This window comes from Lampris incognitus, chromosome 6 (assembly GCF_029633865.1).
Source record: "Lampris incognitus isolate fLamInc1 chromosome 6, fLamInc1.hap2, whole genome shotgun sequence".
Lineage (NCBI taxonomy): Eukaryota > Metazoa > Chordata > Actinopteri > Lampriformes > Lampridae > Lampris > Lampris incognitus.
Window position 1 is genome coordinate 6,446,523 of NC_079216.1, and position 27,490 is coordinate 6,474,012.

Below are 27,490 nucleotides of genomic sequence, written 5' to 3' on the forward strand. Positions count from 1 at the left end.
TCATTAAAAGATTTCCTGACGGACACGCTGTTTTTTTTTGTCCTCGTGAAATTTAGCAGGATCTAAAGTCGCACGAAAACAAACGCGCCGGTAGCCGTGTGATTGACAGGCCCGAGCACCAATCATTTTAAAGCAGCCGGATTTTTTTTTTCCCTCTCCAACGCGAGCGGTTTGCTTCCGGGATGAAGTGCGCACGCGCGCGCACGCTCGCACGTGGTGGCGGGCGGAGAGCTGGCGTGTGATGGGTTTCCGTGTCCTGCTGAACGTCGGCGGACACGGCAGGTTCGTACGCGGTCTGCGTTCGGCGCTGGGAAACGTCTCCGCGTCCAGGTACCGCCGGCTCCTGTGGCTTACTGACTTAGACGCCAGGGTGTTTATTCCATTACTTAGACGACGTAAACTCGCAAGTTAAAGCGTTTCTCTCCTCCTCCTCCTCCGTGTGTTTGTTGTAGCGCGTCCACCAGGCTCGGATCAGGGCCCGCCACACGTCCCCAGCGGGGTTCTGGTGTTTTCCGGACCGAGCGTCGTCGCTTCGCTTTGCCGTATCAACTCCGGAGACGGTAGGTCCGCAAAAGTCGCCTTGTTTCCCCTGATCCGTTTATGAAGTTGGGGTTCCGTTTGACCAGGTTAACCATAGCAACGCCTCGCCTCAGATTTGACCAGGTTAACCATAGCAACGCCTCACCTCAGATTTGACCAGGTTAACTATAGCAACGCCTCGCCTCAGATTTGACCAGGTTAACCATAGCAACGCCTCACCTCAGATTTGACCAGGTTAACCATAGCAACACCTCGCCTCAGTTGGGATGCCGTTTGACCAGGTTAACCATAGCAACGCCTCACCTCAGATTTGACCAGGTTAACCATAGCAACACCTCGCCTCAGTTGGGATGCCGTTTGACCAGGTTAACCATAGCAACGCCTCACCTCAGTTTTGACCATGTTAACCATAACAAATCCTCACTTCAGATTTGACCAGGTTAACCGTATCAACGCCTCACCTCAGTTGGGATTCCGTTCGACCAGGTTAACCATAGCAACGCCTCGCCTCAGATTTGACCAGGTTAACCATAGCAACGCTTCGCCTCAGATTTGACCAGGTTAACCATAGCAACGCCTCACCTCAGTTGGGATTCCGTTTGACCAGGTTAACCATAGCAACGCCTCGCCTCAGATTTGACCGGGTTAACCGTAGCAACGCCTCACCTCAGTTGGGATGCCGTTTGACCAGGTTAACCATAGCAATGCCTCACCTCAGATTTGACCAGGTTAACCATAGCAACGCCTCGCCTCAGTTGGGATTCCGTTTGACCCGGTTAACCATAGCAACGCCTCGCCTCAGTTGGGATGCCGTTTGACCAGGTTAACCATAGCAATGCTTCACCTCAGATTTGACCAGGTTAACCATAGCAACGCCTCGCCTCAGTTGGGATGCCGTTTGACCAGGTTAACCATAGCAACGCCTCGCCTCAGTTGGGATGCCGTTTGACCAGGTTAACCATAGCAACGCCTCGCCTCAGTTGGGATGCCGTTTGACCAGGTTAACCATAGCAACGCCTCGCCTCAGTTGGGATTCCGTTTGACCAGGTTAACCATAGCAACGCCTCGCCTCAGTTGGGATGCCGTTTGACCCGGTTAACCATAGCAACGCCTCGCCTCAGTTGGGATTCCGTTTGACCAGGTTAACCATAGCAACGCCTCACCTCCCTGCCTCCGAAAGTAGGAAATGTTGGGATGGCATTCTACATACACACATCATAATCAACTTTATCACAACCAGAATCCACTTTATGGGCCAAGTGTACTTGTGCATTACGAGGAATTTGACTCCGGTTTACAGCAGCTACTACTACTTGCATATTTCACTCAAAATAAAATAAATGGAAAAATACATAGAATACTGGATGTAATTATGTATACCCAACAGGTATGTCACAACTATACAGAGTTTTGTTACGGCTGAATTATTAATAACTTATTGTCGATATTGTTTAGGACGTATTGTTAGGAACGAGTATTTTAGAGGGACAGCTCAGGTTGGACGGTTTGGAGACAAAGCAAGAGAGACAAGATTGAGATGGTTTGGACATGTGTGGAGGAGAGATGCTGGGTATACTGGGAGAAGGATGCTGAATATGGAGCTGTCAGGGAAGAGGAGAAGAGGAAGGCCAAAGAGAAGGTTTATGGATGTGGTGAGGGAGGACATGCAGGTGGCTGGTGTGACAGAGGAAGATGCAGAGGACAGGAAGAGATGGAAACATGATCCGCTGTGGCGCCCCCTAACGGGAGCAGCTGAAAGTAGTAGTAGTAGTAGTAGACAAATAATGCTATGTTTTAAAAGTATCAAGTAGTCGCACTGTGAAGAAAAAAAATGTATAGAAATCAAACATGTTGATGCATCAAGATGCATCAATAATCGTTTTATAATCGCATCGTAGCCCTCTGAATTGGACTCGAATCGTGAGGTGCCTAGAGATCCCCACCCCTAGCGCCATCATAAGTCATATCTAATTTTCTGGCCCCACTGAGCAATAAAGTTGACCATAAATGTTCTATAGCATCCCCTCTCAAAAGGTTACCAAAATAGCTTCTCCAGCATTACAGGTTATTTGCATTGCTATCTCTCTGTGTCATTATTTGATCAGCTCGACACTGATGGAGGAATCTGAACTGCCTCTCGTCCCAGCCCAAGCTGGGGAAAAGAGAGTCTGTTCATTGGAGGAAGGGGATGTACCCACCAAGAAACCCAGAATTCAGGATGACCAGGAGAACGGAGGTCGTTCCCAAGGGCCAGACCAAGATGAGGAGGGAGAGCCGGAAGGAGAGGGAAGTGACAAGGAGGATGGAGAGGACGACGGCGAGAGCTTTGCTGACATGATGAAGCATGGGCTCACTGAGGTTGACGTGGGCATTCTGAAGTTTGTCAGCGATCACAAGGGCTTCTCCGGTATACTGAAGGAGAGGTTAGTCCTACGGCATTGCTAGCACACAGACATGAGCATCCTTTCTCATTTTGAGTCATTTGAACAGATCACGCCATCGTGCGGTTTTCTGCTCAGGTATTCTGACTTTGTGGTGCACGAGATCAACAAGCAAGGCAAGACTGTGCAGCTGGATGACCTTTCCATTCCTCCAGAGATCGAGGTGAGAAGTCTATTGAAACTTGAACACCTGCACATGTTTAAAGTAAGTAGTTCGCAACCTTTTCGAGTCGCGACCCCCAAAATAGAATAATCGGATTGGTGTTCGTGACCCCCCCCCCCCCCCATAGCCCTGAGACATTTAACTCAAAACATTCAATGCAAACTGATCCCTCGTAAACTCTGTGCCTGAGACTGTTGAGGGATTACCGTAATAGCACACATGGAAGCTACTAAACTCACTGAGGAAGACATTTGCTTTGCCCACAGACACAATGACTAATTCAGTTTTGGCTTTGATCAGTGTTTTTAGATTTACTGAAATAATGGCATCTCATGTGCACACACACTTGGATGCACAAACACACTCAATAAAATCGATTCTGGGGGCGTCCAGGTAGTGTAGCGGTCTATTCTGTTGCCTACCAACACGGGAATCGCCGGATTGAATCCCTGTGTTACCTCTGGCTTGGTCGGGCGTCCCTACAGACACAATTGGCTGTGTCTGTGGCTGGGAAGCCAGATGTGGGTGTGTGTTCTGGTCACTGCACTAGCGCCTCTGGTCGGTCGGGGTGTCTGTTCGAGGAGGAGGGGGAACTGGGGGGAATAGCGTGATCCTCCCATGTGCTACGTCCCCCTGGTGAAACTCCTCACTGTCAGGTGAAAAGAAGCGACTGGCGACTCCACATGTATGGGAGGAGGCATGTGGTAGTCTGCAGCCCTCCCCGGATTGGCAGAGGGGGTGAAGCAGCGACCGGGACAGCTCGGAAGAGTGGGGTAATTGGCTGGATACAGTTGGGGAGAAAATGGAAGGAAAAACTGGTACAGGAGATGTAATGTAAAAACCATTCCCCAGTCCAAAATATGTTATTGTATTTTTTCTCTGTGCATCACAAATTGTGGTCACTCATTCACGGACACACATTGTGGTCACTCATGCGCGAGCATGTCAGACTGCACCTGTTCTCCTCGCTGTCCTTCGATCGCCGCGACTGCTGCGTCCTACTCGCATCTTAGGTATAGTCTTTCATATATCCAATATGCTGTTAGTCTGCGGATGTCCTCGCTGTCCTTCGATTTTCTCGACAATCGTTCCTCCACGCAAAATAGCCACCAAGACCGCTGGATCCCAGGGTCCTCTAATGAAGCTGACACTTAAAATGGTATCCCTGTTATTTGCACAGAAGCTGTTATTGCTAATGTATGTCTTGAGGTGAATCATATGACGGTAAATTGAATGCGTTTTTAAAGGTGACAGTGATTTAAGTTCGATTTCTGTAACTTTAGATGCCTCCAATGTTTTTCTATGCTGATCCTGATATGAAGAATGATTTATTTTCCACTAAATGTAAAGACGTTCAGTATTATATTGCTCTCTCGAAGAAGTCTTGAGGTACGTATACAGTGGGCTAGCGCAGAGAGCGCCGCCTTTTATACTGTGATGTCACAGCAGTTAAAGAGACAGTACACCTATTTTTTGCATAGATATGCCATTGGTCTGGACGGTTTTGTGCTTGTTTTCTCCAGAACCGTTTGGCGACCCCCAGAAATGATCTCACAACCCCCTTGGTGGTCCCAGTGCCCGGGTTGAGAACCAATGATTTAAGTAACCTAAACCCGTCATTAATGCCTGGTTCTAAAAAAAAAATTGGGGGGGGGATCCCCCCCCCCTTTCCCTTCCAATTGTATCTGGCCAATTACCCTACTCTTCCGAGCTGTCCCGGTCACTGCTCCACCCCCTCTGCCGATCCGGGGAGGGCTGCAGACTACCACATGCCTCCTCCCATACATGTGGAGTCGCCAGCCGCTTCTTTTCACCTGACAGTAAGGAGTTTCACCAGAGGGACGTAGCACGCTGGAGGATCACGCTATTCCCCCCAGTTCCCCTTTACCCCCGAACAGGCGCCCCAACTGACCAGAGGAGGCACTAGTGCAGCAACCAGGACACATACCCACATCCGGCATCCCACTTGCAGGCACAGCCAATTGTGTTTGTAGGGACGCTCAACCAAGCCGGCGGTAACATGGGGATTCGATCTGGCGGTCCCCGTATTGGTAGGCAACGGAGTTGACCGCTACGCTACCTGGATGACCTGGTTCTGAAATTTCTACTGGATTTATAAGCTCTGTAGTACTTTTATGTTTCAGGGTATTCTTGTGAACATTTGTACATCTCATCAACGGTCTCCCAAATATCAAAAAAAAAAAAAATCCAGGAAGTAGAAGTTGTGAAATTGTCTGCTTTGGTCAGCACTGACTCAATATCATTAAGATTTGTATTGAATTTGCTGTACTTCAGAATAAAGCCAATTCTGAACGCTCAACTGCCTGAAAACAAAGCCATGCCCTGTACCAAGGCAATACACTAGGTCAACAAAAACAATGTCACGACCTCATTTCCTGCAAAATAGACTCGGCAGAAACCATGGTGTTCCCGGGCCTGTTGGCTGTCTGGTCAGCAGGAATGCTTTTTGGCGTAATCGCAGAGGTGACGCTCTGGGTTTTTACTGTCCTGGTCCCGTTAGATGAGACTCTGTGTTGAAGTACTTTCTTTGTTCCGGTTCTGTTGTCTGACAGCCAGTCCCGGGGGCTCAGCAGCAGGCGGGGGAGGAGACGGAGGTGCTGACAGAGGAGCAGAAACGGCAGCTTGAAGAGCTGCAACTCTTCAAGAATAAAGAAAGCAATGTTGACATAGAGGTGAGTCTGCTCACTTCAGTACCTTTACAAGCAAAGTGCAAACTGTACAGTGATAATCAGGGGAGTCAACTTTTTCTCCAGGGTGTAAGGGGAACCCGGTACAGTGCAGGCGTGCGCTTCAGTGAACTGAAGTCTTACAATCCTGACAGTCTTGTTTAACATCATGTCTGCAGTCTATAGATGATGATGAATCAAATCCATTACACCAGCTCATGGGGCACGTACCACAACTTTTGTAGTCAGGGGTCGACAACCAAGTATTCTAGAGCAAAACTGTCGGCAGAGCAGACCCCCCCCCACACACACACACACACACATGCACACACACACAACAACAGCAGACCATCATTTCCGCTCCGACACAGATAGACCCACACAATACTGTACCAGAACAAAGACACTATCAACACGCCAAAGAGGTAGGCAGGTGGGTTACTACCATACAGCATCTAGGCCCGTTCAGGAATCGGGAACATTTATTTGTCATTTTATTTCGTGCACCTGCGCACATGAAATGAAACGAAATACCATGTCCCCCAGCCCACAGCAGTGCAACACAAAGACAAAAACAAAACATTCACTATCCAAGAGAGCGAATGCCAGGATGACTGTCGGAACTGCCGGTCTGCATGGGCTAGCAGTAAGCTTAGCCTGCTTCGCTTCCACGTCCTGTCAGACCTCCCTCGATGTTACCCCCTCGGGTGCAGCTCCAAGCAGGGCTGTGGTCCCTGGACCCACCAGACCTAGCAGACCAAGCTTCCCCAGCCGATTCAATGCCAAGTCTGTCAGCCAGACACCTTTGACACACCTCCCCGCACTCCACACAACGACAGTAAAAACACAGTCAAGGCTAGGCGAGGCCACCACCAGACCGCCCTCGGTGTTATCGGAACTGCCGGTCTGCATGGGCTAGCAGTTAGCTTAGCCTGCCTTGCTTATGCGTCCTGTCAGACCACCCTTGGTGTTACCGCTTCGGGCACAGCTCCAGGCAGAGCCGTGGTTCCTGGGCCCACAGGACATAGCAGACCAAGCTGTCCCAGCCGATCCAGCACTAGCCCTCCCAGCCATCAAATGAAGACAAACTTAGATGTGGACAAAGACACTGCATGGACTTTACTGGGTGAGGCTGCTGTAAATGTGAATCTGCGCCGCCATTTTCCCACACGGGTGCTGTTTGAGGCCGCTGCAAACATGAACTTGCACCACCATCTTCCCACACCAACAAAGTATTCTAGAGCAAAACTCCCAGCAATTCAGACCCACTCACACAACAACAGCAGACCATCATTTCCGCTCAGACAGACAGACCCACACAGTACTGTACCAGAACAAAGACACTGTCAACCTGCCAAAGAGGTAGGCAGGTGTGTTACTACCATACAGCATCTAGGCCTGTTCCTGACTAACAGTAAAGACATAGACCACCCAGTAATCTAAATTTGGCAGTGGAGAAGAGGTGTGTCTTCAGACGAGATTGGAAGAGTGGGAGGGATCCTGAGTCTCTAATGATTTGGGGGAGTGAGTCCCCCAAATCATAAAAGTCCTAGCACATTAGTTGAGAACAGTAGGTTATGATGGTTGTGCATCCCATCAGTTCCTAAAAGTATGGTTTGCCTAAATATCTGATATGGTGGCATATATTACACTCCTTTGTCACTCACATCTTTGCTACTAGGTCTTACCGGCTCACTGTCCTCCTGACCTCCTCCTGCCTGCTCACTGTCATTCTGAAATCCCTCTGCTCCTTCATACAACAGCGCATGAATTTAAAACTGTTCATCACCCGTACCATCATGCTCAGTTTTAAGCCTGCTTGACAGTCACAGGAAATACAGGCTGCATTATCAGTGGAGCGCCATCCAACGCAGTACCATTATCTGACTGTTAAAGAGCCCCAGAAACATAGAGAAGAGCCGGGTATATCACTAACACAGTCAGAGATATGGTAGCGCGTGAGGGTGAATCATAACACAAGCTCAAGTGCAGCCATAATCAAAGGTGAAATAAAGGACAAATAAGAGGTTCTGGAGGATGACGAAGCCCAACTACCCTTCCATCACTGTGCCGCTTCCTGCAGAACACGTGGGAATCTGAAGGCAACGTCTCACAGACGACAGCCGCAAGGGCTATAGTCAAGTAAACCACACATTATGGCAGCCATCTTGGATATTCTGTAATAACAGAAGAGTTACATCGCTCAGATCAAAGACAAAATTATCAAAAAATCATCTGGGTAGCGTAGCGGTCTATTCTGTTGCCTACCAACACGGGGATCTCTGGTTCGAATCCCCGTGTTACCTCCGGCTTGGCCAGGCTTCTCTACAGGCACAATTGGCTGTGTCTGTGTCCTGGTTGCTGCACTAGCGCCTCCTCTGGTCGGTTGGGGCACCTTATCGGGGGGAGGGGGAACTGGGGGGAATAGCGTGATCCTCCCAAGCGCTACGTCCCCCTGGCGAAACTCCTCACTGTCAGGTGAAAGCTTGTGGTAGTCTGCAGCCCTCCCTGGATTGGCAGAGGGGGTGGAGCAGTGACCGGGATGGCTCAGAAGAGTGGGGTAATTGGCTGGACACAATTCGGAAGAAAAAGGGGGGGGGGTGGAAAGTCAAACGTTTTGTATCAATTTGAAGTAAATTAAGCATAATTTTTGTCAAAGTTACAGCCAAATAATGATTTTGACCCTTTACATGACTATTAGGCTTGTCACCCAGTTATCTCTTATGTAATCTAATTTAATTTGGAGTAATTTATAGACCACTGCCCACTGTTGCTGAGGATTTCTTGCCACTTGCTGCTGTCATTCTTCTGTAAAGTTCTTGAGTAACAGAAGACAAGCGGCTCCAAAAAAAAACAAAGACCTATTGTGGTAAGAAGACTTTCAAGTGGTTCTCATCAGCTGATGGACTTGCTCAACAAAGGGGCATGTGTTTTGGTTCCATGTTGGAACATTGAAATGCCAGATGGAAACACATGCTGATGCTGAGATCCTCTCTTGACATTTTCAGGTGGTGGATGATACGAAAGAAAAGCGGACGCTGATCCACAAAGCTATCAAGACCCAGTTTCCTGGTCTGGAAACCAAGACGGAGGAGCGGGAAGGTCGCAAATTCATTGTGGCTTACCACAACGCTGGGAAGAAAGCCCTCGCAGGTATTTCAGAAGGGAGGGGGGGGCGGTAGATCTTCACACTGGTTTTCTGATCCATCAAGTGTACGTCAGCGTTCAGGTCGAATGAAAATCACGAGCTTAGTGTGACGTCTTCTCTTTTTTCTGGATTTGTGGCTCTCGTTGTGGTTCTCGGGAGATACGAGAACCTGCACACTCTTTAAAGACGGGTTCGGCAGGGGAAAGTGTTGGAGGACGGTAGGACGGGACATGGAAAATGTTAAGAATTCCTTATTCCCTGAAATAGATGAAATCTGATCTAGAGAACACCAGGGAACTCCGGACCAATTTTTTTCCCTGTCCCACATGATGGATGGATACCTCATGATGGATGTTTGGGAAAGCAAGGGTGGTAGTGATGCTGTGTATGATAGAAGCAGATGTACTGTTAGCTTTGGCTCAAATTGTTGGTATGGATTTTGATGCACATGAGAGGTGAATCAGTTCATCCGGACACAACATTTAGTGGGAGAAACCTCGTCTAAGTGACCTCTTCAGTCTCAGCTGGCTGCAGGTATCCCCAACCTTATGAACAGTGCAGCTGCATCTACTACTACTACTACTTTCGGCTGCTCCCGTTAGGGGTCGCCACAGCGGATCATACGTTTCCATTTCTTCCTGTCTTCTGCGTTTCCCTCTGTCACGCCAGCGCAGCTGCATAATGACCGAAAACTATTGGTTTCATATGCACCAAAATGTCACCTTTGTATTGTTTCTCAGAGTCCAGTTTTTAATGCATCTGTCAATAAGGGCTCCTGTCCCTCTTCTACGCCTCATTTTCTGAAATCTGTGGGTAGAGCACCAAATTCCTTCCCCGACGAGAGGCTTTTTATTATTTCTCTTAATTCCCTGTCCAAGGTGTCTCTCCGCCTACCGCCCAGTGACTGCTGGGATAGGCTCCAGCATCCCCGCGACCCTGTGAGCAGGACAAGCGGTTTTGATAATGGATGGATGGATGCATATTTTATTACATCCAGTATGATGTCCATGGTGATAACAAACAAGTAAGCTCAGGTGAATGAACGCAGAATTGGCAACGGTTGTTCTTCCTGCCGCACAGTAAGGAGGAGTAGAAGAAGAACAAGAGTACCTGTATTGGCAGATGCGGTTGAGAGTAGACTCGGACAAGCCACACAAAGATGAGATTTTATACTTTATTACAAATATTTTCAAACAATATGGGTCCCTCAGGGCGCCTCACAGCAAGAAGGTCCTGGGTTCGAGCCCCAGGGTAGTCCAACCTTGGGGGTCGTCCCGGATCATCATCTGTGTGGAGTTTGCATGTTCTCCCCGTGTCTGCGTGGGTTTCCGGGTGCTCCAGTTTCCTCCCACAGTCCAAAGACATGTGGGTCAGGTGAACCGGCCGTACTAAATTGTCCCTAGGTGTGTGTGTGGGGGGGGGGGGGTTAGCCTAACCCTAACCTTAACCCTGTGATGGCCTGGCAGCCGGTCCATGGTGTCTCCCCACCTGCTGCCCAATGACTGCTGGGATGGGCTCCAGCATCCCCACGACCCCGAGAGCAGAATAAGCAGTTTGAATGATGGATGTTTCCCTCAGATAACAGAAAATGGTTCAAGGACTTCAGATTGGCAAATTGCAGTCTAGAAACCTCACTCAACCCAAGTCAAAAGTGCGCAAAGGGAGTTTTCAGAAGACTGTCACTGCATTTCAAGGGAACCAGCACTCATACAGTGGATTGTGCTACAGGGCTAAATGTTGTGATGTGATGTTGTGATGCAGTTGAGCGCAGCTCATCCTACCCTGGTCCTATCTTTAGCTCATCCTGCTCACAAACTCATGCTTATCCCGTGGCATCATATGTTGAATATTAGTATATGCTGACACTTGGTCAACAGAGTCAGTATATGATGCCATGGGATGAGGATGCATTGTGCAGATGAACTGATTCACCTCTGTGATTTCCTTACCTGGATTATTGAGCATGCTTACAGACATTTGTTAGATAGAGCTTTGTTAGTGTAGGGGTAATTGGCTAAATGGACAACCGACATTTTTCATCTCAACATGTCTTTAAAAATGATATAAATTGATTTTGGTGTAAATGACGAAACATCAGAAAGTTGTGCATACAGAGAGAAAACTGTCAGTAGTTTCTGTTAAATGATAACAGAATTACCGGATTTAGACCTTATTTTTTTCCATTGCTCGTTTCAGCAGTCCGCTGTGATTTGCATTTAGTGGAAGTCAGGCCAAAATGCAGTAAAATGCTGTTCTTTGGAGTGTCAGGCCTAAGTGCATGTTTAGTCATGTTTTCATTAAAGATTAATGAGAATTATATCTATCAAGTGATGGATCACATGAAATCTTCCCTTCTACCTGGGACGCAGGGCTGTGCGATATGACCAAAATCTCATATCCCAATATAAGTCATACATATCACGACAACGATACATATCACGATATAGGTCATTGATATAACGATAATGATACATACCATGGTATGTCATTCATATCACGATAACGATAATATCACGATAATGATACATATTACAATATAGGTCATTCATATCACGATAATGATACATATCACGATATAGGTCATTCATATCATGATAACAATACATATTATGATATAGGTCATTCATATCACCATAACGATACACATCACGATATTGGTCATTCATATCACGATATTGGTCATTCATGTCACGATAATGATACATAGCATGATATAGGTCATTCATATCACGATAACGATACATATCACGATATAGGTTGTTCATATCACGATAACAATACATACAGTAATATAGCACATGTTCTGTAAATTCAATGAATAAGTAGTTTATATAAAATGACCACATGGAAAGGCCTATTTCTTATTACATTTTGAATTATATACTCAACAAATACAAGGTACTTACTCATCTTTGATTATTTTTCTCCTTTTATTTAGAAACTGCGCAATTTTCAATTAAGCATGTAACAAAATATTAACGTGTAAAATATAAAAAGGTAAATAGAAAACGGCAGTCGTTATCTCCTTCCATCTTCATGATTCTGACATGTGGTGTGCTGCGGGCAAGAGCCTCTTGCAGCCTCCGAGTCTGGGGTTTGTTTTGAGCACTCGGCTGTGCTTCTGCGGCCCTCATCTGTACACTCTCCATACTGTCTTGATGCAATTCTTGCGTAGGTGGTAAAAGAGGCTCGTGGTGTTTGAGTCTGTCGTGGGGACCGGCGTGCGGCATATTTTGCAAAGTACGGTTTTCTGGTCCGTGTCAAGACTTTTCATACCCAAACCACATCCATAGGATAGAAGTAGCCCCTCTTTTAGGCACAAGCTACTCGTCTTGCCCTGGCTGGTCAGAGTCCTTCTGTTCGGAATTACCCCGTCCTGCGTTACGTTCACCGTCCTCCATGTTTGTTTGTATTGCCTTCATGCAAATTTCCTGCCTGCGTCCGTACTGTGCAAAGAGCTGAGAAGGTCGTCCAAATGACGAAACATATTACCGTGAAGAGTGTGGTTTTCAACACAGTGAAACAAACTATACAGCTTACTATGAGGCGGTAGATGCTTTCTGTCATCACATGATATATGTCGTCATATCGCACAGCCCTACTGGGACGTATGTGTTATTATATGCGAACATGGTGATTGGAAAAGGGTTTTGTTGCATGTCCTCTCTTGTCCTCTTGCATGTGGTCGTAGGAGAAACTGGCGGACATGAACGCAAGGAGCATGCACAGGTGCACGATCAACAAAACCTGCATGACCCCAACCACAGAATCAGACTTAGTTTATTTCCTTTTGACTTATTTCCAAATGTTGTATTAATTGCCTTAAGTATGGACAAAGCTGAATTGCTTTTTTTTTTTTTCACCGGATATGCACTTGACCGCCACACTGGCCTCATGAGTGCTTCGGTCCACACAGGCATGTGTTTGGTTCAGTTCTATTTTCAATCCACCACATCCTGCATCCCACTTAAAGGCCGACAGCAAGAGGCAAAAATACACGAGTAAGGTGCAGAGTGAAGTGTTGAGCACGGTCCCCGAGAGGCTCTAATGGCCTCCTGCCGTGTTCACCCGGCTCTCCTACTGCACGGAGAAGTTAGGGCACAGCGCTCACCACCCACAGGTCCTTGCATGCAGAGCTCACCTGCCAGCTTGTCCCGCAAAACATACGAGTCTTTTTTTTCCTAGTAACACTCTTCTATCCTCCTTCTGCTTTTCTCTGGGTGGACAGAGGTCAAATCGGCAGCAGGTAAGAACTTCTGTTCAGCGCCAGCGGGGGCGCTACAGCTGTTGTGATGGCAGTTGTCTCCATTCTGGCTTGTGATACTCTTATTGGATTGTTTTTTTGTTTGTTTTTTTCCGATGAACTTTTAGATTTCTGTGAAAAGCACAATGTCTGAGTAGTATTTGAAATCCTATGGAGACACTTAAATTACTTGTGTAATTTGAATTTTGTAATAAGTTAAGTTGCATTTTGTAATAGCGCTTTTCTAGCTGTGACAGCACCATGTTTGGTCATGAATTATCTGACTTTTCCCATTTTCTTGGTTCTATTCTTTGTCTCTGTCTCCATGAAAGCTCCCAGGAAACACTCGTGGCCCAAAGGCCGTAGCAGTTACTGTCACTTCGTCATGTACAAGGAAAACAAGGACACCATGGAGGCCATCAACTTGCTGTCCAAGTTCCTCAAGTCCGTGTGCACCGCCCATTCACTTGCCAGCACAGCTATACTACACCCTCATAAAGAATGTTATTCCCCATGTAATCATGTTATTTATGAATGCAAACATTTCATGGTATGTAATATATTCATGTGTTATGTTCCAAACTTGAGCACTGCATAAATATAAATATAAATATAATATATAAATGAATAATACACTCATACAGAACAAGACACATATTGTCATGCTTTTTCCTTGATGGTTATATGTGAATATTGTTCTTCTAGGCTGAGGCCCAATGTGTTCTCCTACATGGGGACAAAGGATAAGCGAGCCATCACCATACAGGAAGTAGCGGTTCTCAAGTAAGTGTGTAGTCTTACTGCCAAATTAGTTTATATATATTTAAATATATATATATATATATATATATATTTTTTTTTTCTTTTTTCGTTTGTACTTAAAGCCACAAACCTGACGATCGTCAGCCATGATCACACTGGTATCTGCGTCGGTATTTGACCACTCCAAAATCCCGGCGATTCGTTCCAGGTGAAGCAGTTGACATGGCAACTGTAGTGCTGCTGTGTCTGCATCTTTCCCATTGCTGAAAAACAAACACAGGGTGTCTGGGTAGCGTAGGTCTATTCCGTTGCCTACCAACACGGGGATCGCCGGTCCGAATCCCCGTGTTACCTCCGGCTTGCTCGGGCATCCCTGCAGACACAATTGGCCGTGTCTGCGGGTGGGAAGCCGGATGTGGGTACATGTCTCGGTCACCGCAGTAGCGCCTCCTCTGGTCAGTCAGGGCGCCTGTTTGGGGGGGAGGGGAACTGGGGGGGAATAGCGTGATCCTCCCATGCGCTACGTCCCCCTGGTGAAACTCCTCACTGTCAGGTGAAAAGATGCGGCTGACGACACCACGTGCATCGGAAGAGGCATGTGGTAGTCTGCAGCCCTCCCTGGATCAACAGAGGGGGTGGAGCGGCGACCGGGACGGCTCAGAAGAGTGAGGTAATTGGCCAAGTACAATTGGGTTCTTGTAAGCCACAACTTAACTTCCCCAGAATCACAGCTACCCCCCTCCTCCACCCGCATTTGATCCCGTTGATGGATCCTAAAATTCTATTTGCTGTAACATCTCCAACCTGAATGTAATCATTGAAAATGAGCAACTTCCAAAGCCTTCAGTCGTGATTTTGATGTTAGCTATTGTCTCAAATACGCCACCGACAGACAGTGTAAAAAAGGACATTTGTTAGCATGTTATTTTTCAGGATGGTAATTTAAAGTTGCTTGCAGGCGGTTATATGCTGATGTGCATCCAAATAACATTTCAACAAAGAAGGTGATTTAACTCCCCCACCGCTGTTGCTAGACAACCCGTCTCCGACAGATCACCTTGTTGTATGTGACACCTAATTAAAGAAGACCTTTTCCGTCCCCCCTCAGGATCACTGCCGAGAGGCTGGCTCACCTCAACAAGTGCCTCATAAATTTCAAACTGGGGAACTTCTGCTACAAAAACCACCCGCTGAAGCTGGGTGAGCTGCAGGGAAACCGCTTCACTGTGGTCCTCAGGTTGGTAGGCGCCGACACATTCCTCAGCATTGCCGAAAGGTTTAGAGCCAATTACCGAGCTGTCGTGGACACCGGTGACCCGTCTCGTCTTTTGGTTCTGTTGTCAGGAACATCTCAGGAACAACAGAGCAGGTCCAGCATGCCATGACGTCCCTCAAGGAGACGGGCTTCATTAACTACTACGGCATGCAGCGGTTCGGCACCACGGCTGTGCCCACATACCAGGTCGGAAGGTGAGACCGCAAGGACTGTGTTAAAACCAGGGATGGGTAAGGAAGAGAGGCTGGTGATGTCTGCTCGTTTACAATGATGTGACCTTGCCCTGTCTTCTGTGTGAGCCAGGGCTATCCTGAAGAACAACTGGAACGAGGTGGTGGACTTGATTCTGAAACCGCGCCCTGGAGGTGATTAACTGTTTTTTTTAATCTTTTTATTTGTCACCACCTTTTCCACTTTTTCTTTCTCTCTGAAGTGCTCGCATGCTTTTTTTCAGCACCTTAAATTCAACTCTGCTCTGATTATTAATTTTCCTTGAATGTGACCAGATAGGATTGAGAAAATGCACTGACACACATTGAGATAATTCCAATTTGGGAACCGCCCCCCCCTTTTCTCCCAATTGTATGCGGCCAATTACCCCACTCTTCTGAGGCGTCCCGGTCACTGCTCCACCCCCCTCTGTCGATCCAGGGAGGGCTGCAGACTACCACATGCCTCCTCTGATACATGTGGAGTCACCAGCCGCTTCTTTTCACCTGACAGTGAGGAATTTCACCAGGGGCACATAGCGCGTGGGAGGATCAGGCTATTCCCCCCCAGTTCCCCCTCCCCCTCCGAACAGGCACCCCCGACTGACCAGAGGGGGGCACTAGTGCAGCGACCAGGACACATACCCACGTCCGGCTTCCCACCTGCAGACACGGCCAATTGTGTCTGTAGGGACGCCGACCAAGCCGGAGGTAACGCGGGGATTCGAACTGGTGATTGTGACGATACTAGTTTAATATCTCTTCGGGGAGATTGCTCTGTTCAGACTACACGAGGACTCGTGACGATAGGCCGGTGCCAGAGAAATGTCTTGGCACCGTCACAGGATGCCATGTCTTGTTTTTGTTTGTACGTCGGGGTATTTTGCGGGGGGAGGTCTGTTTGTACTGATATCAACTATGGGTCACTTGGTGAGACAAGTCTGAGCAAAAAAAGTCTGGATTAAACACTAAAAACTTGTCTTTTTTTAAATATTCTTTTAACCTTTTCTCTTGTAAAATGGTTTAACCTTTATACTCTTGTGGCTTTTTAATGTGTTGTTTTATGGTGATTTATTGTGTTGTTTGTTGTATGTCAAAGAAGAATTTTTGTTACATTGTGACGGACAAATCTCGCTTCTTGACTCCTACGGCCCGGCAGACTAACAGCTGTGGTAAAATCCATTGCACGTGTGCAGCACGGCTTGTGCTGTATGAATGCCTGTATCTGTTCGCCCTGTCTCACCCACCATCTGTCTCTCGCCTCTGCCAGCGGAGAAAGGCTACCTGGTGCGCTGCAGGGAGGAGTGGGCCAAGACTCAGGACCCGGTGGCGGCCCTCAAAAAGCTGCCCGTCAAACGCTGCGTGGAGGGGCAGCTGCTGCACGGCCTGTCCATGTATGGCAAGAAGAACATCGTCTCCGCCTTTGGACTGGTGGGTGCATCATGCATTGTTGTTGTGTCATCATATTTCCTGGTTTGAGTCTGCAATACTGGGCCAATTACCCCACTCCTCCGAGCCGTCCCGGTCGCTGCTCCGCCCCCTCTGTCGATCCGGGGAGGGCTGCAGACTACCACATGCCTCCTCCCATACATGTGGAGTCGCCAGCCGCTTCTTTTCACCTGACAGTGAGGAGTTTCACCAGGGGGACGTAGCACGTGGGAGGATCACACTATTTCCCCATTTCCCCCTCCCACCCCGAACACGCGCCCCAGCCGACCAGAGAAGGCGCTAGTGCAGTGACCAGGACACATACCCACATCCGGCTTCCCACCCGCAGACACGGCCAGTTGTCTGTAGGGAGGCCTGACCAAGCCGGAGGTAACACGGGGATTCGAACTGGCGATCCCTGTGTTGGTAGGCAACGGAATAGACCGCTAAGCAACCCGGAGGCCCCAATAAAGGGCTTTTTGAGCAAGGCATGCTACACCAATGTGTTTTAGTTGAACTTTTTATTGGCCAACAGCTAAAGGGCTCTAGTGGTTCTGGGCCGCTACTAGAACTGAATGTGTGTGTCATGAGGTGGCTATGGAAGCTAGCGGCTTGCTGCCAGATCTCTAGCAGTAGTCTCCAAGCTCGAGGTCATTCAAGTTGTGCTGAGGACATCAAGTTGGTTTGGACCCAGCTATGGCCTTCAAGTTTGTAGTGGAAATCCTAAAGTGGAAAGAAATCCTAATATGCAAGTGGTTGCTGCTCAAGCTTATCAACACTAATTTGCATAAGGTTAACTTGTCTGTGAATGTTCTCATTCATCCAGGTCATGGTTATCCAAAGGAATTGAATCAAGTGCAACTGGACTTGGTATATATCCGTGAAGACATTTCGCCTCGTGGATGAGAGGCGAAACGTCTTCACGGATATATACCAAGTCCAGTTGCACTTGATTCAATTCCTTTGCATAAGGTTAACTTGAGCTCTACGTCACATTGTTGCTCTGGAGGATGATATTGTGCTGCTCGCTTCTCCCCGTCATCAGCTCTCGTAGAAAATGAATGACTGCCGGCTGCTTTTTCTCACTCATGAAGCTTTTGGAGTGATCACAGGGTAACTGTTAATGCAAAGCAGGGAATTGCTGAAAGTCTGTGTGTGTGTGTGTGTGTGTGTGTGTGTGTGTGTGTGTGTGTGTGTGTGTGTGTGTGTGTATACACAATGTCCTGGTCGCTGCACTAGCACCTCCTCTGGTCGGTCAGGGTGCCTGTTCGGGGGGGGGGAACTGGGGGGAATAGCGTGATCCTCCCACGTGCTACGTCCCCCTTGTGAAACTCCTCACTGTCAGGTGCAAAGAAGCGGCTGGCGACTCCACATGTGTGGGAGGAGGCATGTGGTAGTCTGCAGCCCTCCCCGGATCAACAGAGGGGGTGGAGCAGCGACCGGGATGGCTCAGAAGAGTGGGGTAATTGGTCAAGTACAATTGGGGAGAAAAAGGGGGGCTTAATCCATAAAGAAGAAGAAAACAAAAGAAGTTCATGAGATAAAACATCAAATAATGTGCTGCGGTATTGTTTTCAATGTGATACAGGTCAAAGATAATGTACCGATCACTTTTCAGTTTTAATTCAACATACTGCCCCAACTTTTCTGATTAGGGGTTGTATATATCTGTGTGTGCATGTGTGTGTGCATGCGCACAACAAACCTCGGATAATCAATTTAAGAACGACACTTTGAGTCAGTGAAACAGTAGTGACTTACATACGGTCACAGTTGGCTTTATATGTCCAAAGAAGATGTATCTTGACTGAATTTTCACACGACTGCGTTTTGTCTCTTCCCAGATCCCTCGCAACAACCGCCTGATGTACATCCACAGCTACCAGAGCGTGGTGTGGAACACCATGGTGAGCCGCAGAATAGAGGCGTTTGGGCTGAAGGCTGTGGAGGGGGACCTGGTGCTCAGAGGAGGTGAGAACTGGGTCACTGCACACCTCGGGAAAAGTGCTCAGACAGGCTACGTTAACACCGCAGGTCTTATCAGTTAGCTAGCTAGCTTGTCAATAGTGTATGACGGCGGGCGTACATATAGGTGTAGTCTCAACAATCGGTAACTTCAAATGGACAAATAAAAAGTTTTTGAGAGCAGAGTGACTGATAAACAGTATTTGAAATATAGACTGATTTTCACATCATATATAGTGTTAAAACACTTTGATGACATACCTGTGGAGGCATGGAGGTGTTTAGGAGAGATGGCAGTGGGGTTTTTAACTAGATTTTTTAACACAATCTTAGAAAGTGAGAGGATGCCTGAGGAGTGGAGAAGAAGCATACTGGTACCGGTTTTTAAGAACAAGGGTGATGTGCAGAACTGTAGCAACTACAGAGGTATGAAGTTGATCAGCCACAGCATGAAGATATGGGAAAGAGTAATGGAAGCTAGGTTAAGAGGAGCGGTGACGATCAGCGAGCAGTAGTATGGTTTCATGCCACGAAAGAGCACCACAGATGCGATGTTTGCTTTGAGAATGTTGATGGAGAAGTATAGAGAAGGCCAGAAGGAGTTACGTTGTGTCTTTGTGGATTTAGAGAAAGCACATGACAGGGTGCCGAGAGAGGAGGTGTGGTATTGGATGAGGAAGTCAGGAGTTGCAGAGAAGTATGTAGGAGTGGTGCAGGATATGTATGAGGGAAGTGTGACATTGGTGAGGTGTGTGGTTAGAATGACAGATGGGGTCAAGGTGGAGGTGGGATTACATCAAGGATCGGATCTGAGCCCTTTCTTGTTTACAATGGTGATGGACAGGTTGACGGACGAGATCAGGCAGGAGTCTCCATGGACTATGATGTTTGCGGATGACATTGTGATCTGTAGCGAGAGTAGGGTGCAGGTTGAGGAGAGCCTGGAGAGGTGGAGGTATGCACTGGAGAGAAGAGGAATGAAAGTCAGTAGGAGCAAGATGGAATACCTATGCGTGAATGAGAGGGAGGACAGTGGACTGGTGAGGATGCAAGGAGTGGAGGTGACAAAGGCATATGAGTTCAAATACTTGGAGTTGACTGTTCAAAGTAAATGGGAGTGTGGAAAAGAGGTGAAGAAGAGTTCAGGCAGGTTGGAGTGGGTGGAGAAGAGTGTCAGGAGTGATTTGTGATAGAAGGGTACCAGCAAGAGTTAAAGGGAAGGTTTACAAGATGGTTGTGAGACCAGCTATGTTGTATGGTTTGGAGACAGTGGCACTGATGAAAAGACAGGAGGTGGAGCTGGAGGTGGCAGAGATGAAGATGCTAAGCTTTTCATTGGGAGTGATGAAGAAGGACAGGATTAGGAATGATTATATTAGAGGAACAGCTCAGGTTGGACGGTTTGGAAACAAAGCAAGAGAGGCAAGATTGAGATGGTTTGGACATGTGTGGAGGAGAGATGCTGGGTATACTGGGAGAAGGATGCTGAATATGGAGCTGCCAGGGAAGAGGAGAAGAGGAAGGCCAAAGAGGAGGTTTATGGATGTGGTGAGGGAGGACATGCAGGTGGCTGGTGTGACAGAGGAAGACGCAGAGGACAGGAAGAAATGGAAACGGATGATCCGCTGTGGCGCCCCCTAACGCCAAAGGCCAAAAGTATTAGTAGTCGTAGTAGCTTTAGCGTTAAAACACTTTAAGGGCAACATTAAAAAAGTTTCTTTAGGTCATGGAAATTAAGCTCAAGTTAAGGAGAAGTCATGGAAAAATCATTGAAAACCAGCAGTGAAAAAGCATATGAACTTTGAAAACGATTGGACTTTGTTGCTCACAAAATGTGTGTTTTATTGAACAGTCGTGGAAATTCATTTGCTGAGATGTTTTGTAAGAGCCCAGATAATCATGGCGGGTCCAAAAACAGCTTAAGCGCTGTGATATTCTGCAGGAAGTTCAGTCTGCTGATGTCCTCTGCCTCTCTTTATGTGTTTGTAAAAAGCCACAGCACACGTTCTGTCTGCAGAGGAGGCTGAGCGTCACTCCATCCACGACATCGTGATGCCTCTTCCGGGGTTTGACGTCATCTACCCCTCTCACCACGGTAAGGTGGTGGCGAGAGTCGGCTACTGGGGTTTATTTCAGTTGTTTTGCGTTGTGCAGAATGTCAAAAATAGATTGTGAGGGGCGTCCAGGTAGCGTAGCTGTCTATTCCGTTACCTACCAACATGGGGATCGCTGGTTCGAATCCCCATGTTACCTCCAGCTTGGTTGGGCATCCTTACAGACAAAATTGGCCGTGTCTGTGGGTGGGAAGCCGGATGCGGGTATGTGTCCTGCACTAGCGCCTCCTCTGATCGGTCGGGGCGCCTGTTCCGTGGGAGAGGGGGAACTGGGGAGGGGATAGCGTGATCCTCCTATATGCTACGTCCCCCCTGGTGAAACTCCTCACTGTCAGGTGAAAAGAGAAAAGAAGCGGCTGGTGACTCCACATGTACCGGAGGACACGTGGCTGCTGGCAGCCCTCCCCGGATCGGCAGAGGGGGTGGAGCAGTGACCGAAACAGCTCGGAAAGAGTGGGGTAATTAGCCAGGTGCAATTGGGGAGAAAAAGGGGGGATACCCTCACGTGAAAAGAAAATTTTGATCTGCAAATACAGAGTTAGCCAAGAGTGGCATTTAAATGTTCTCACATGTGGATGGTGTTGTTGTTTCCGTCATGTCTGTCAGTGGGTAAGGGCTACAGGGAGATGCTGTCTGTGGACGGGCTGGACATCGACAACATGTGGCACAAAGTGAAGGACTACTCTCTGGCTGGAGCCTACAGACGCGTCCTCGTCAGACCCAGCGATGTCAGCTGGTTGGTTGACAGTCGTGTTGTTCATTGTTTGCTTAGAGCTGTGTGAAACTCCACCATGACGGAGGCAGGGATGCAGCTTTTAGCCTGACATTGTAATATGTCTTACTTTTCAAGAGGTGTCCAATGCCAGCTTCCCCTTGAGAATCACCTCTGTCTCTCATCACTGACATGCTGTCTGGGCGCTACAGCCTCGACTGTTTGTTGCGTGTGGTTTTGGTGAACGGGCCACTTGAGATGAATTGAGTCTGGCTAGTTGATTTAGACAAGCGTCTGCAAATATTTAAAGGATAATTCCGTTTTTTTTCCAACCTCGGTCTTAATTTCTTAATTGTCGCCGTTGTGCGTATCGGTGACAACATCATTTTACTCTATTGGATGAGGAACCACTGCTGGACACGGCATTACAATGGTCTCGTACGGGGCAACTGAACGCAAACTTTTAACGTGTCGTTTTAACAAAAGCATTTAACAATTTTGTTGGCTTCATCAGAACGCAACCTCCAGCGCGCACTGGGGCGGTTTGCAGCTGAGTGTGAAATGGGCGGGATGAGAGTCAGCACCTCCAAGTCTGAGGCCATGGTTCTCTACTGGAAAATGGTGGGTTGCTCCCTCCGGGTTGGGGATGAGTTGTTGCCTCAAGTATCTCGGGGTCTTATTCACGAGTGAGGGTAGGATGGAGCGGGAGATTGATAGGCGGACTGGTGCAGCATCAGCAGTAATGCGGACGTTGTACCGGACCGTTGTGGTGAAGAGGGAGCTGAGCCGGAAGGCAAAGCTCTCACTTTACCAGTCAGTCTTCGTCCCAACCCTCACCTGTGGTCACGAGCTTTGGGTAGTGACCGAAAGGGTGAGATGGCGGATACAAGCAGCTGAAATGAGTTTCCTCCGTAGGGTGTCTGGGCTCAGCCTTAGAGATAGGGTGAGGAGCTCGGACATCCGGAGGGAGCTCGGAGTACATCTGTCACCATCTCCCAATGTTGTGATTGCAACTCTTCCCTAACCCTCTGTGAATAGTCTGAATGCTACACCATGAAGCCGGTGAGTAAAATATATCTGATAGGCACGATACACAAAAACTACAAAAATAAGATGGAGGTTGATTAAAAAAAAACCCACAATTATCCTTTAACATGTAATTTTGACCTGAGTGCTAACCTCTGGTGTACAGGGATGTGAATAACAGCAACTGCTACTATCACTACTTTCGGCTGCTCCCGTTGGAGGTCGCCACAGCAGATCATCCGTTGGCTTCAAGCAGACAGAAGACAAATTCAAACGTGTTCGCTGATATCAGCCATGTTCAAATGTCGTCAGTAGAACTTTATTTGCTGCGTAGTTCAGAAATCTTTTCATTAGAAGGGGATCAAACAATAAAAAACACAGCTCACCTTGTTTTTTTTTTGTTTTTGTTTTTTGTTTTTTAATGCAAAAATCTGGGAAGGTGGGACCTGTTAATCACTTAGTTTTGTTTTAATCAGGACAATCCTGCAACCGCTGCTGAACTGTCCTGGTTATAGATGTCATTCTTCAGGAAAGTGAATTATTCATGTTGCCCCTTCAAAGTGCTGCTGTATTACATGGGCATCCGGGTGGCATGGCGGTCTATTCCGTTGCCTACCAGCACTGGGATCTCGGGTTCGAATCCCCGTGTTACCTCCGGCTTGATCGGGCACCCCTACAAACACAATTGGCTGTGTCTTGCGGGTGGGAAGCCGGATGTGGGTATGTGTCCTGGTTGCTGCACTAGCACCTCCTCTGGTCGGTCGGGGCACCTGTTCGGGGGGACTGGGGGGAAATAGCGTGAGCCTCCCATGCGCTACGTCTCCCTGGTGAAACTCCTCACTGTCAGGTGAAAAGAAGCGGCTGGCGACTCCACATGTATCCGAGGAGGCATGTGGTAGTCTGCAGCCCTCCCTGGATCGGCAGAGGGGGTGGAGCAGAGACCGGGGCGGCTCGGAAGAGTGGGGTAATTGGCCGGGTACAATTCAGGAGAAAAAGGGGGAAAAATGCTGCTGTATTACTGTAACGCCTCATTAGCTTCATATGGGGCTCAGTGCTGTGGTGTCTCTGTCCTGTAGGGAGGTGATTCAGTACGACGACCCCAGGATCCCCCTGATCCACACTGACGTGGAGAAACTGGAGGACAAACCCGGCCCCGTCTTCAACAAAGGTACGGTCCGAACCCGCGCTCAGGTCTGGATGTCCTGAACCGGTGATAAACTGGACGCCCCACGCAAACACATGTAGACAACTTCATCAGACTATCACCTTAATTAGGTTGTTCACCTCAGTCAGATTACTGACTGCATGTAAATACAGTCATCGTGTCTTCTGTCTTCAATGTGTGACCGTCCTTTTCCTGTTGTCGGTTTAATCTCTGCTCTGTCTCTGTCTGTCTGTAGAGGGAAAGTACCAGGCTCTGCGAATGGAATTCTCCCTGCCGCCCTCCTGTTACGCCACCATGGCGATCCGCGAGGTGCTCAAGATGGACACCAGCATCAAAAACCAGACGCAGCTCAACACCACGTGGTTCAACTGACACTAGCAAAGAGTTTGGCGACGTAAATAGGCTTATGAGCTGCAAAGCAGCAGTGTACCGCGGCTACTCGCTAATGTGAGTGAAGTGTGTGTATGGCGGGGGGGGAGTCGGTTCTGTTGGAACCCAGTGGGGGGGGGAGGTCGGTTCTGTTTGAACCTAGCGGTCCTCCCTTTTAAAGATGTCAGGCTGATGTTAACACTACGACTTCCACCTTCACAGAGAGCAATTTTATCGTTCACAACGCTTTTATTTTGGTAAGCAGTTTTACCCTGCATCGGAGGGTGAACGTATTGTTTTGTTAGGTGCACTTGTATGCGGCTGCTCATCTTTTAATCCACTACTTTGTACATGTTAAAATTCAATCTGAATGTGTCAAAATTACATTTTTACCTGTAAACATTCAATTATTAATTAATTCGTGGCTTTCTCCCCGTTCATTTCAGTGGGAGGAATCGTTTTTACTACTATAATCAAATTTGAATATGCATTGCTACAATTCCTCCATGTACAATTTCATTTATTATCAGTTTACATGTTTAAACGGAATCCTTACAAGTGAAAATGTAAGTTTTACATGTAGAAATTGTGTTCTTAAATGTAGAAATAAGTTTTCCTTCATTTTTTGATTTAATAATTAATTTTTAATTGTAATAATTGATAATAATTTTCACATGTAATAATTCTTCACCGCTAAAAATTCGATTCCAACGTGAAACAGAAATTTTAAATGCAAGAATTGAAGCAATAAATGTTCAGATTTGATTTACGCTGCTAAAAATGATTGCTCCATTGGAATAATGCGGGGAAAGCCATGGCTTGTAGTTCTTGAATTTTTCACATGTGAAAATATAACTCTTGAAGGTAAAAATTAAATTTTGACACGTAAAAATATTGTTTTTGCATTTGAAATTTCAATTTTTTACTACTATTTAATTTTTTTACACATGCTGATTATGTTTTAACATGTACAAAATAGTGCATTAAAATGTAAAATGAAAGTTTGGGGTTGAAGCATGCGGGGCTTTTACGAGTCCTTAAAGCCCCGCCACCCAGAGCCTAAGTTTGCCCCCGGCTGTACAAAAGATTTTTTTTTTTTATTGTCAGTCGATTGTTGGTTGTAAACAGTCATGAAGAGAATTAAAGGAACGTTGCTGAAGGAAAGATAAACTCCACACTGTGAAACCGTCGTTCTTCATGACTTTACTGAAATACAGAGTGTTGTAAAATGTGTTGCTGTGGTTTGATTTGGCCTTTCTGCCTCACGGATCCGGTCCCGTAGGAGAGGTTCTTGTCATTCATGCTGTTAAAAACCTGTTGGAAGACGGAAGCAGAATGCACGTCCCTCTGGGACTCTGTGAATCAGTGAATCAGGAATAAAAATTGACGTGACTTTCTAAAACTGTAAGTCGAAACCAAGATGGCTGCTTTTGAATGGAGTGACGAAGCTTCAGGTGGCTTCACTAAACATCATCGCTGTCATCTGGAGTCTCCTCCGCCTCAGCTTTAGATTGCTTCCTCGTTTTCATTTCACCCCAAATCAGTACGAGATGCTGAGTTTGTGTTTGCTTATTGTCCTCAGATCAGCATCTCTATAATGCTACCAATAATAAGGCTATAATGTGGCGGTGGCCTCATCTGGTGTTGACTCTGACGTTTTTGGTGTCGTCGTGTGGAGTGCGGAAGGTGTGTTGAGGGTGTCTGGTTGGGAGAGCTGGTGCTGGACCAGCTGGAGGAGCCTGGTCTGCTTTGTCCGGCGGACCCGAGGACCACGGCCCCTGCCTAGAGTTGCGCCCGAAGAGGAAACACCAAGGGCGGTCTGACAGGACGCAGAAGCGGGGCAGGCTAAGCTATCTGCTAGCCCATGAGACCAGTGGTTCCGACAGTCATTGGCTGGCGTTCGTTACCTTGGGCAGTGATTTTTTTCTTCTTCTTTAGTTTAGATATATATGTTAGTTTGGATTTTTGTGTTAGTTTTGATATGTGTGTTAGTTTGGATATGTGTGTTAGTTTGAATATGTGTGTTTTTGTAGTTCTTGTAGGTTTTGGATGCGTGTTTGTGTTTGTGCTGCACTGCTGTGGGCTGGGGGGAAACGGCATTTCGTATTCAATGCTCTTCCATACAGCTGTCTGCAAATACAACTATCATACAGTAATGAGGTACACTTCAAAGATGTCTGGTGCACAATATTTTCAGTTCTTCATGACTCCAAACAGGATTGTTATTCTGCTATATCCAAACATCCACTTGTGTTTGTCTTATGTGTCCTCATCCTCCAGACTGCACAACTATATAAGATGCTATTGTATTTTAAAGTATATTCTCCATATTTTTAGAACAACTTCAGTGTGACCCCTAAATACCACTGGCCCCTCATTGACCACCTCATACTTTTTGATAGATTATGTTATTGTTATTGCCACATGACAATGTTGGTGGTTATTGTTTTGATGCAGTATAGTAGCTTAGTGCCAGCGTGAAAAGAAAAAACAAGCAGCACCATGAACCATTGCAGCAACACAAAAAGGAAATGCATGAATGTGAGAATATATACAGTAAATATGATACGTACACTTCACACATATCAAGTACTCGATATTCTGGCTACTTGACAGGCTGATGTACCAGTGCAAACAAGTCCAGTCCAGTGCCCTACAGTGAATCCCGTCCAGTCCAGTGCAAACAGTGAGTCCAGTCCAGTCCAGTGCAAACGATGAGTCCAGGCCAATGCGTATAGGGAGTCCAGTCCAGTGCCTACAGTGAATCCAGTCCAGTGCATACAGGGATCCAGTCCAGTGCATGCAGAGAGTCAAGTCCAGTCCAGTGCATACAGAGAGTCCAGTCTAGTCCAGTGCATGCAGTGAGTCCAGTCCAGTCCAGTGCATACAGTGAGTCCAGGTCAGTATGTGGGATCTTGCAGCTGCCCCATTCAAAACGTCTTGCAGGTACTTGTGTATCTGTTATAATAAACCACATGCAAGAGCTGCTTCATCATCGTAGCCTGTACATAAAATGTTACCTGTGGTCTTACTGAGACCCTGAGGACCATAATGTGAAACATCAAATGGAGGCAGGGTAATAAGATCTAACAGGATTAGTTTGTATTTATCACTATCACAGGTTTTTACAAAACCAGTCTTTCTAGAATTAACTGATGTGCCGCTTTCATACGAACTTGCAGGGTGTTCACACTCAGAAGTGTGACGGCAGATGCGTTACTGAATTTAAGTTCGGTGAAAAG

At 47.2% G+C, this 27,490-nt stretch overlaps 1 protein-coding gene across 2 annotated transcripts; it reads left to right on the forward strand.

The window, feature by feature from the left end:
- The first annotated feature begins 204 nt into the window (after nucleotides 1-204).
- pus7 (pseudouridine synthase 7) lies at nucleotides 205-27,003 on the forward strand. Of its 2 annotated transcripts, XR_008810377.1 has the most exons (18): nucleotides 205-330; nucleotides 453-560; nucleotides 2,646-2,963; nucleotides 3,060-3,144; nucleotides 5,718-5,837; nucleotides 8,840-8,984; nucleotides 13,555-13,666; nucleotides 13,928-14,005; nucleotides 15,093-15,221; nucleotides 15,329-15,454; nucleotides 15,564-15,625; nucleotides 16,740-16,900; nucleotides 18,742-18,868; nucleotides 20,856-20,957; nucleotides 21,583-21,712; nucleotides 23,791-23,882; nucleotides 24,115-24,326; nucleotides 26,865-27,003. XR_008810377.1 is itself a non-coding variant. In XM_056281786.1 (17 exons), exons 1-17 carry the CDS (start codon nucleotides 242-244, stop codon nucleotides 24,249-24,251), a joined length of 2,121 nt encoding a protein of 706 aa, XP_056137761.1. In that variant the 5' UTR covers nucleotides 205-241; the 3' UTR covers nucleotides 24,252-25,552. The 2 variants fall into 2 exon arrangements, 1 of the variants encoding a protein (XP_056137761.1); XM_056281786.1 differs by lacking the exon at nucleotides 26,865-27,003 and having other exon boundaries at nucleotides 24,115-25,552.
- The last annotated feature ends 487 nt before the right edge of the window (nucleotides 27,004-27,490 follow it).

Bases quoted from the DNA above. Each gene is read 5' to 3' on its own strand.
- pus7 (XM_056281786.1), top strand. From the start codon at position 242: ATGGGTTTCCGTGTCCTGCTGAACGTCGGCGGACACGGCAGGTTCGTA. The intron at 15,222-15,328 runs GTTGGTAGGCGC...TTCTGTTGTCAG, and splicing joins CGCTTCACTGTGGTCCTCAG to GAACATCTCAGGAACAACAG. The intron at 20,958-21,582 runs GTAAGGTGGTGG...CATGTCTGTCAG, and splicing joins CATCTACCCCTCTCACCACG to TGGGTAAGGGCTACAGGGAG.